The sequence below is a fragment of the Excalfactoria chinensis genome, chromosome 18 (genome assembly GCF_039878825.1).
Source record: "Excalfactoria chinensis isolate bCotChi1 chromosome 18, bCotChi1.hap2, whole genome shotgun sequence".
Lineage (NCBI taxonomy): Eukaryota > Metazoa > Chordata > Aves > Galliformes > Phasianidae > Excalfactoria > Excalfactoria chinensis.
The window spans coordinates 5651827-5662332 of NC_092842.1; the positions used below are offsets into that span (position 1 = coordinate 5651827).

The 10506-nt window shown below is 51.6% G+C and overlaps 1 protein-coding gene and 1 long non-coding RNA gene across 3 annotated transcripts; one reads left to right on the forward strand and one right to left on the reverse strand.

Annotated features, from left to right (window-relative positions):
- Positions 1-181: 181 nt before the first annotated feature.
- On the forward strand, positions 182-10491 carry DBH (dopamine beta-hydroxylase). Its single transcript, XM_072352850.1, is given in 13 exon segments — positions 182-250; positions 253-615; positions 2383-2529; positions 3302-3559; positions 4371-4547; positions 4975-5077; positions 5911-6077; positions 6476-6619; positions 6698-6736; positions 7138-7197; positions 7774-7901; positions 8303-8462; positions 10225-10491. Coding segments are annotated over 13 exon segments (1950 nt in total). The 3' UTR covers positions 10360-10491.
- LOC140260456 (uncharacterized) lies at positions 1398-8806 on the reverse strand. 2 transcript variants are annotated; one of them, XR_011905546.1, is made up of 4 exons: positions 8760-8806; positions 8152-8516; positions 6678-6898; positions 1398-1475 (listed from the first exon to the last, which is right to left on the reverse strand). It is a non-coding gene; the product is annotated as an uncharacterized lncRNA (long non-coding RNA). The 2 variants fall into 2 exon arrangements; XR_011905547.1 differs by lacking the exons at positions 1398-1475; positions 6678-6898 and adding an exon at positions 6917-7163.
- Positions 10492-10506: the final 15 nt, after the last annotated feature.

Consider the following 10506-nt stretch of genomic DNA (forward strand, 5'->3'; position numbering starts at 1 on the left):
AGGATGATTTAGGAGCGAATAAGATCAGCCCAGTCGAGTTCAATTGCTATTGATAATGTCCATGTGCAATTAGAGCCAATTAGAGGGAGGCAGAGAATGACAAGTGTTTGGCCAGGAGGTGGGGAGGGGGGGGGAGTATATGAGGGGGTTCAATACCACAATCCAATTTCCCCACAACCAAATGCAATTAAAGGATAGCACTTACCCAGCTCACCCAGGAGGGCCAGCACATAAATGGCAAAAGCCAGGAGGGTGGGTGCTGTCCTGCCCAGCATGCAGACCCATGGCAGCATGCCGTGCCCCTGCCCCAGCTTCAGGCTGCGGGAGCTGGCATCCATGTACTTCACCATGGTGGCTGTGTTCCTGGTCATCCTGGTGGTGGCTCTGAAGGGCTCGGTGCCCCGCAGCACCTATTTCCCCTACAAGGTGCCCCTCGATCCTCAGGGGCTGCTGGAGCTCTCGTGGAACGTCAGCTACCCCGAGCAAGCTGTGTATTTCCAGATCCTCATCAGGGAGTTCAAGTTTGGGCTCCTCTTTGGGATGTCGGACCGAGGCGAGTTTGAGAACGCAGACCTGGCCGTGCTCTGGACTGATGGGAACAGTTCATATTTTGGGGTGAGTTTTGTTTCTTTTGTGGCTGTGTTTGGGATCACTGCCTGATGGGTGAATTTGACCCCTGTGGGTTTGAAGGAGTGGGTGCAGGGCATAGCACCAGGTCCAAGTGGTACAAAAGGGCTGCGGGGTTTCTGATCCAGACGTCGATGCTGTGGGTTTGGTATAGGATCTTAAATGCAAAGAGGAAGGGATAAATACAGCAGCACATCAGCATGGCTAACAGAGCCAAGCCCTGGGTGTCTTCTGCATCCACAGGAGCTCCAACAGGTGGTTTCACTGAGCAGCTTTACCACACACACATATGCAGGAGGCACCCACAGCTCAGTTCATTGAGCTCTGCTGCCAGCAACATTAAAAATTAACCTACAGCTCCCATTACTGACTTTGAGAAAGTGCAAAAGTTATCGAGCAGAAAGGTTGCTCCTGCCAGCGCCAATAAGCCGGCTGCAGCTCACGTCTGCAGCTACAGCAAAGATCAACAGGACGCAGGAGAACACAACGTGACGGCTGACTGCCTGCAGCACGGCGTTAGCAGATATTAAACATGCAGAAGTGTTTGGGCAGCTTGTAAACCCTGATGGGAGCAGAACGGGAAGGAGACGACTCATTTCTAATTTTGCTCTGCTGCAGTTCGCTGCCCTTTCCTACACTGCCCATTGTAGGCTCTTGGGTGGCTGGTCTTCCTGCAACAGTAACTAACCCAGATCTCTCCCAGTCAGGCACATTGCAATTGTGCTTTGCTGCAGAATGCAATTCATATTTTTCCCCATGTGAGGCTTTCCAGTAAGTTAAGTTTTACCTCTCTGCTTGCTTGAAATTAGCCATAAAACGTATTCTTCTGCAATCAGCCGCGATGTGATCTGCAGAGCAATGAAAGGATAAAAGGGAGGGCTGATTATCTGCGCTGTTTTCCTGCTAATTACCAACCCATTCAGGATGTGGGATGACCTGAGTGCTACAGTATTTCACAGCACTGTGTTAAAAACCCATAAAGAATAATTCCTAATCTCGCTGAATGAGCGCCACGCAGCATTCGGGCTTTCATCTGGTGCTGCACAGCACCCTGCCAGGAGGTTTCTATAACCTCTCCAGCCCCGGTGTTCTCCCTCCCAGCAGCCTTTCTGCTAGATGTCAGCTGTTAAAAGATCCAAATTTGCTCAGCCCCCCCATGTACTACAAGATTAATTTGCGCAACACGCTCCTATGAAAACAAATGTCAAGCTAGCTTCGTGGAACTGATTTTACTCTCCCCCTCTAAGGACAATATGTTCTCAAAATACCACTCTATACTTCTGGCTGAAATGGTGCCAAGATGCTTTATTCTCTTTCTTCTGTTCCTTCCCCCAAGATAAGAGAAGCAGTGCCACTCGCAGTGCTGCAGCGAGGTACTTCTTGGAGGCCTTTTCTTGGCAAACAAAAGCCATCAACAGGAGACGCAAAAGATCGAGATAATAAGGCTGCTCAAATCCAAATTACAGATGGATTTGTACTCCCAACCTTCAGTCTTTCAGCATAGGAGTGCCATACTGCTTCGCTTCTCGGTGTGGCTTTGTCACCACCACCAACCAGGTTAAAGAGGAGTGAGCCAAAGAGGATTGTCCCAAAGGAGGGTGACCCAGAGAAGGGTGATTCAAAGGAGGTGATCCAAAAAGGGGTGACCCAAAGAGGGGCCTTATGACCTGCTCACCACTGGAGGTCCTCACCCTGAGCCCTGGGGCCACATAAGACCTGCTGCCTCCCTGCTTACCGGGTGATCTCCCCACACAGGATGCCTGGAGCGATGCCGAGGGGCAGCTGCACATGGACTCCCAGCAGGACTACCAGCTGCTTGGGGCTCAGAAGGCCCCTGAGGGATTCTACCTTGTCTTCAGAAGAGCCTTCAGTACCTGTGACCCCAAGGACTACCTTATAGAGGTACAGCATTACCCTCTCCCCATTGCAGCACCCTCGGCCCCATCCTCAACACCCATAGCACCAAGTAGTTTCAACTCCTGACCTCACCACTGTTACGTTTTGGGGGCAGCATCAGGTGTTTGTGCTGCTTAGAGCAGAAAGGAAGCATGCTACAGATGTCATGAGCAACGTTTGGCACAGTCTGTTTACAACCACTTCTAAACCTCTAGAACGTGTAGATTTTAGCTTGTTTGCATCACCCGCTCCTGTTGAGCATGTGTTAGGTCTATATAAATCCCTTCCTGCATCACTTGGGTTTGCAGTCTGCAGCCAAGCGTTACACTGAGATGTTGCTCAGCGGGAGACAAGCAGGAGGCTGCAGTAGGAGCTGAGCAAAGGTGCAGCAAACAGAGTTCCCTGGGTCCAGCAGAACCTCCTCAGCCTGCAATACTTTCAGCAGATCCCCTCACTGTTCACTCATAGATCACAGAACAGCTTGGATTGGAAGAGATCTTAAATATCATCCAGTTCCAACCCCGCTGCTGTGGACAGGATTGTCACCCACTAGATCAGGCTGCCAGGACCCCAGCTAATCTGGCCATGAATGTCTCCAAGAATGGGGCAACCACAGCTTCTTTGGGCAACCCTAAAGGAATATGAGAGAAAGAGAGGCCCTGGGGGAGGTGTTCTGGTGCCCCTAGCTCACCCCAGGACTCATGCCACCAGCATCGATACCAAATGTCCACAGTTACCACTCAGCATGCAAAACCACCTAACTTTGCTCTTGCTTCAGGATGGCACCGTGCACCTTATCTATGGGATCCTGGAGAACCCCATTCATTCCCTCCGGGCCGTCAACATCTCTACCTTGTATAGGGGGCTGCAGAGAGTGCAGCTGCTGAAACCCAATATCACCATCCCTGAGCTGCCCAGCGATGTGAAGACCATGGAGATAACGACCCCCAGTATTGTTATTCCCAGCCAGGAGACGACCTACTGGTGTTACATCGCAGAGCTACCTGAGAGCTTCCCCAAACACCACATTGTCATGGTAAGGGCCAGATCAGTTGTGTTCACATCCCTTTAAACCGTTCTGCAAAGCCCACTGCTTTCCCTGCCTTTCCACAGGAAGGATTTTGGACCCATAGGCATCCCTCACAACAGTTGGGCATGTGCATGCTGTGTGGGGTGGCAGGGGGGATGGGCACCCAGCAAGGAAAGGGGAAGCCTGACGAGAGCTGCAGCGAGAGCACCGGGATTTATAGGGGAAAGATGGCTCTGCAATGGAAAGCTTAGAAGGAGGATTTTCTCTCCAACAGATGGTGTGAAATGAATCATCTGTGTGTAAGTAAAAAGTACGTAACTCCTGATACCTTCCCGCTGCTGCGGATCAGTTCTGCAGCTGGTGATTTTGGCCAGAGCAACTCAGCAGCCTTTCTACCCCAAATCCACCTCTTTGTGCCCTGAGCAGCTGCTGGCCAGGAATGGAGCCCAGGAGCTGCAGGCAGAGGGGCCAGGACCCTCTTTGTGGAAAACTGAAGCCCTCTCCATCTAGAAAAACCAGCAAAGGTCTTGGTCAGCACAAAGCAGAGCAAGCTCTGCTACTCATCCAGTGCATCCCTCTTCAGGGAGCATATCTGATGTTTCTCCAGGGGCTCTGATGGACCAGTCCACAGCCAGCCAAGAGCTCTTGGTCCTTGGTCCCTCATGCCCAGGGCATGAGCATCTCCTGGCATAGTAAAACGTGATAGTACATGCCCATAGTGGGCTCTGTGTGGAGCATGCATGAACAGCACAACCAGGGATGGGTTCTCAGATATGGTCCTAATGTCTTTCCCTCCTTCTTGGATGCCCCTTTGCAGTATGAGCCAGTGATAACAGCGGGTAATGAAGCCCTGGTCCACCACATGGAAATCTTCCAGTGCTCAGCTGAGTTTGACAGCATCCCCCATTACAATGGTCTGTGCGACTCCAAGATGAAGCCAGAGAGGCTCAACTACTGCAGGCATGTGCTTGCAGCATGGGCCATGGGAGCGCAGGTGGGTGCAAGATGGGATCCATCATCACTCCTGGGCACCTTTCCTGCCATCTCTCAACTGTTTCAGGCCCATTCTCATGGGAATGAACATCCCCGCACGGGCTGCCCCAACTCCAATTGGGATTTGGGTTCAGCTGAGCACCCCATTCTCCTCCAGGATCCCTTTGCATTTCCTCCTCACCTCAGCTCACCTCCTCAGCTTCACAAATCAGTGTGATTCCCCCCCTCCTCAGTGATTATGTCATCGCAAAAGGCCTTTAGAGGCAAGAACAGATCAACACCAAGAACAACCAAGGACACAAGTCACATCCCCCAGCCCACAGCAGGGCTCAGGATTACACCCATACCTTCCTCTCCTTGGTCATTTCAGCTTAGTTTTCATAAAAAACACCCCATTTGCTCCCTTAATGCCACCCCTCTGTTTCCAGGCTTTCTACTACCCCAAAGAAGCAGGGCTTGCCTTTGGTGGTCCAGGCTCCTCCAGATATTTGCGCCTTGAGATTCACTACCACAACCCTCTGATATTCAAAGGTGAGTAGGGGCATGGTGACACCCAGTGCCTTGCCAGCAAGACACGAGAGAACTGGGTTAGTGCCAGGGATTATCAGGGAACAGGCATCAGAGCCTGGATCCATCCTCAAGCACGCAGGCAAGGAAGATGCTCCAAACCTTTACTTAGGGGGACTGCTATGGGGTGCCCCCCAACTTCAGTGCAGGGTGGTGGTGATGGATCTGAGCTCAGAGCCAGCAGCGATACCAAAGTCATCAGAGAGACAGCACCAACCTGGCTAGGGATAGGGGAATTTAGTTGTTGTTTTAGTGGTATTCCTGCTTCAATAACATTGTCAGGAGACACATTAAAAAAAATAAAAGGATTGCAAACAACCCAATTTCTTCATTTACATAAAATCATGTAACTTCTTGACTACCCAAGTGTATTTTTAGGAGACCAGAGCATATGTACTGTAGATCAACCATAGCACATTCAACAACTTGAGAAGAAACACATCTATAAATATGGAGCTCACGTCTTTCATAACTTATCAGCTTTGCTGTGTTAACCAGTAGGGTCTCCCTTGTTATCCTCATGCCATGATGGGCTCCAACCCAGAGACTGGAGGCTCACACCCAGCCCCACATCTCCAGGGGGAATTTGCATTTTCCCATGTTCCTAGTAGGAACACGGCTTTCACTCTTTGGACAAATGACTTAAACAAGAGCTGTGTTTTTGAGAGTCGTAGAATCGTTAAAGTTGGAGAAGGCCTCAAAGATCATTAAGTCTCCCTTCACTTATACCAAGCTGAGCACCCTTTCTCAGTCCTGAGCCCATGCTGTGTTTGATGCCCTGTCCTCTCTCCTGCCAGGACGCCGGGATTCCTCAGGGATCCGCCTGTACTACACAGCCAGCCTGCGTCCCCACGATGCTGGCATCATGGAGCTGGGCTTGGTCTACACACCGGTGATGGCTGTGCCCCCAGGGGAGACCTCCTTCATCCTCACTGGGTACTGCACTGACAAATGCACCCAGAAGGTGAGTGCCTGGCACCCCGACTCCCTGAGCCCTTTCTGATGGGGTTCTGCTGGGAGGAAGCCCCCTTCATGTGACCAACAGTGAGCGGCTGGTTGGGATGCATTGAATTCCCCAGGAAGGTATCTCTCCTTTGGAACCATCTGCTCCATCTCCCCACAGTACTGTAACCCCCTAGGAGGTCATACTGCTGTGCCATGCTGGGTGCTTTGCTCTATGGGAATGGAGAGATCAGAGTCATAGAATGGCTTGTGTTGGAAGGGACCTTAAAGGTTCCTAGTCTCCTGACACGGCCTATGCATTCTGGAGCTCCTCAAGAGCTCACTCAAGTACATTTTCAAACTGCTCACCCTGCTCTCAGGAAGGTTTTAGTGGGTATTTTTGGGTATATCCTTCCCCAGGCACTGCCTACAGATGGGATCCGCATCTTCGCCTCCCAGCTCCACACTCACCTGGCAGGGAGAAAAGTGGTGACCGTGCTGTCACGGGATGGCAGAGAGCAGCAGGTGGTGAATGCCGATAGGCACTACAGCCCCCACTTCCAGGTACAGCCCTGCTCCCCACACTGGGTCAGTGCCACCCATGGGTGCTTCTCTGACTCACCTCTCCTCCTCCCACTCCAGGAGATCCGCATGCTGAAAGAGTTGGTTGCAGTCCTTCCGGTAAGTGATTCCATCTCTTCTCTGCTGCTCCATTACCCACATTGTCCTGCTTAGAGCCTCAGCCCTGCTCCTGCCCCACTGGGGCTGTGCTTGGGCTCCTGCAGGAGGATGGGCAGCCAAGTTGGGTGCAAGTCTGGGTGTGCAAACCGTGGCCCAAGTGCACTGATAAGGGAAGAAATCTTGAGTTAGTGAGGAAAGGAGGAAACGTTTCTTGGGGTAGGGCTGTAGGGAATCCCCCAGGGAGATGCAACTATAGCCAAGTGCTTGGGAGGTCCTGGGGCTGAACCACATCAGAGCACAGAGGTCTGCTGCATTATGGAGTCACTTGTGCCAATATTTGTTGTCTGGGAAGGGGGAACTTTGTATTTCCTCACTCCCTCACGTCTATTGGATCCTCACAGGGGGACGAGCTCATCACCAGCTGTACCTACAACACAGAGGACAGGAGCAAAGTGACCGTGGTGAGTGTGGCAACACGGGTTGAAATCAGTGCAAACTGGGCTGAATCAGAAACAAGGTGGGGAGGGGGTTGGAAAAGAAATGAGCCAACAAGGCTATGCTGCTGCCTGCAGCTGGGATGCCAAGGTGTTAATTGAGAAGTAGCATGTGTCACTTTAATTCCCATCACAAACTGTTCCACCGGGGATTAACTGTAATTAAAGAGAAGTGGTATTATGGTTTGGTTTTTTTTTTGACAGAGCATGTTATATCTTTTTTTTTTTTTCCCCAAGCAAAACTAAAATAAAAAGAGCCTGTCAGAGGTACCATCAACAGGCACAAAGCTAAATATAGCAGAGGGATTACAGGGAATCTGCATTTTAATGTAAAGCACACGATCAGGCCTGAATGCCTGGTCTTGCACAGAGCACAGTGTGTGTGTGTGTGTGTTTGCATGCAGGTGTGGGCTCAGTGCCTTGCAGCCCCTTTCTGCATCCCCTGTGGCTCCAGCATTGCCAGGCTGGATCCTGACATGGTTGCTGCAGGGACAGAGGTTGTTTCTTGGTGTGGGTGCAAGCGTGCTGGTGTCTGTGCCACAGGGTGGGTTTGGCATCATGGAGGAGATGTGCGTGAACTACGTGCACTACTACCCCCAGACGCAACTGGAGCTCTGCAAAAGCGCTGTGGATCCAGGCTATCTGCACCGTTACTTCAACCTTGTCAACAGGTACAGGGTGACTGGAGCAGGAAAAGGGATCTTTCCTAGCAATATTGGGAAAAAGAATTGTGAATGTGGGTTTTCAGTGCTGGTTGTGCTGGAGGGAGTCCTACCACAGAGCAGGCACCAAGCCCAGGCTTTAAGGCTGGCGGCATGAGAATGGGGATCCCTCTGGGTATGGGGCTGTGCTGCACGGCCCTGCATAAGGGGTCTGTAAAGCAGGCACTGAGCAGCCCTGTAGCCTGCAGGAAAACCTGACCTTGTAGGGATTATCCTATGCACAGGCAGGCCAGTAGCCCCAAGTCTTCCATATGCAGTTTGGAGCCTTTCCAGGTTGAGCTCGAGGGCAGGAAGGGGTGCTGCACCAGGATATCTCTACAGCATTTCAGCATGGCGTCTCTCCTGCACAGGTTTAACGATGAGGAGGTCTGCATGTGCCCACAGGTCTCTGTCCCACAGCAGTTCTCCTCCATCCCTTGGAACGTGTTCAACAGAGACGTGCTGAAATCCCTCTACAGCTTCGCTCCCATCTCAGTGCACTGCAACAAATCCTCAGCCGTGCGCTTCCCGGTACGTAGAGCCTTCAGAGCAAAAGGCTGATGTGCAAATGGCAGGAATCCAAACCTGGGGGGGAAAGCAGCTCACTAACACCTCTGGGCTGAGCCCATAGGATGGGTTAGGGCTCTGGATCCTGGAAATGTAGGGCAGGGAAATGTTGTAGAGCCCCAGCATTAAAAGAATACATGTATAACATGATGGAAAGTGCAGCAATAACAGCAGAGCAGCAAGGTCCCAGGCTGCAGCATGTGAGGATTTGCTCAAATGCAACAGCCATAAGCACAGAAATAAAGGCAAGAAGCTGCTTACCTTCAAAAGGCCTCAAGTATACAGGGATCTCCAACAAGAAGCCTTCACTTCCACAGCCAACACTTAAATGAGGTCTGGGCAGGGGTGGATCCTGGCTCCAGCCCTTCTGGTCACTCAGTGCATTGCATACACCTGAGCTCCCCTGGGCTGGCCCTGCTTTCCCACCAGGTGCTCAATCGCTGCTTCAGGAGCATTTCCACTACAGTGTGCACGTCCAGATGCAATTAGAGAATGTGCATTTGCATAAAGTGATTTACATCCCTCTTTGAGCAACCTGGAGTGTTGAAGCATGGTGATATGAAGAACCAAGGAGAAACGTGAAGGGATTTACAGCATTTGGGTCAGTTACATCAGGTCACAGCAGAGCGAGCTCATTGTGTGCCGCATCTGTGCAATCTCCAAACGTAGATCCACAACAAAACAAGGAGGACAGAGAGCTGTACAGAAAAACCATGCCCAGCAATGATGCTTGTGACAACATCATCATCAGAGATGACATAAATTAATGGAGATTTAAAACCACCAGTGGTGCCTTTTCCCCACCAGTTCCTGTTACCATCCTTCAGGGTAGGGATGGGGGCAGCAGGGTGATGCTGGGACAGGGAGCTGAGCAGCCCTCATTGCTCCCGTGGTGGTTCAGAGCACACAAAGCCCCAAAGCTCTCACTGCTCCCCTAAGCCTCGAGGTCACAGAAAGCTGCTGTTTTTCCATCTGGCACTCTGCAGCGATGCTGTCCTTCTCCAGTCATCTGGGCAGGGGCTCTCTGCCCCCCTCCACCTTTCCCAGAATATCCTGATGTGGTTCAAGCTCTAAATTCTGACCTGATTTGCTTGACACACTACAAGGATTTCATCCTAGAATATAAATTCAACATTGCTCCTCTTGCTGATGACTCACCTTTACATCCTTGTCTCCAGACCTCCCTCCTCATGCTCACTGCAGCTCAGCCTGGCCATGATGGTCCTGTCTGAGCAGGGAGCCAAAGCCAGCCCATGCTGAGCCCCCACACCCACAGCCCCTACTCAACCCAACACACCACACAGGAATTGGATCCTGCCCTGCAGGCTCAGCAGTGTAAACAACTGCACTGGCACATTGCAAATGTCACCTCAGCTCCGACCTCCCTGCAGCCTCCATAAGGAGCCTTTCTGAACACGGTGGGGTAGAAGGACCCGTGGCTTTGAGCTGTCTCTATTGACTCAGTGGGTAATGCATTTTGTGGTGGTGGTTCCCTCGCTGTGCTTCTTCTGTGCAATATGGTGCACCACAGACATCTGCTCTGTTCCTAGGATGCGTGGGTGCGCCTGCAACACAAATAATTAGTAATGCCTCATGGGAAAACATCCTGCTCTGGGTTAAAAACACTCCCAATGTTAAAGATCATTTCATTTTTATAAGCATGGAGAAACGTAGAGTCCCCATGTACCCGAAACCCCTGGTCTCACAGCATGTAATTCTCTTGCAGGGTGAGTGGGAGAAGCAGCCGCTTCCCAGCATCACCAAGACACTGAAGGAGCCTCAACCTCACTGCCCACCCACCCCAGGGCCTCGCCCTGCAGTCCCCGTGCCCATCAACCTGGGTGACATCAAGAGGGGCTGAGCTGCATCCCAGTCCCTGCTGGTGTGCCAGCATCTCAATGGGACGTGGCATGGACAGCCATAAGGAGCATCATCCCATTGCTCCTCACATCCCATCCTGCCTCCGGAGGGGGTTAGGGCTCATCTCTCTCAGTTCAGAAAGTACTCC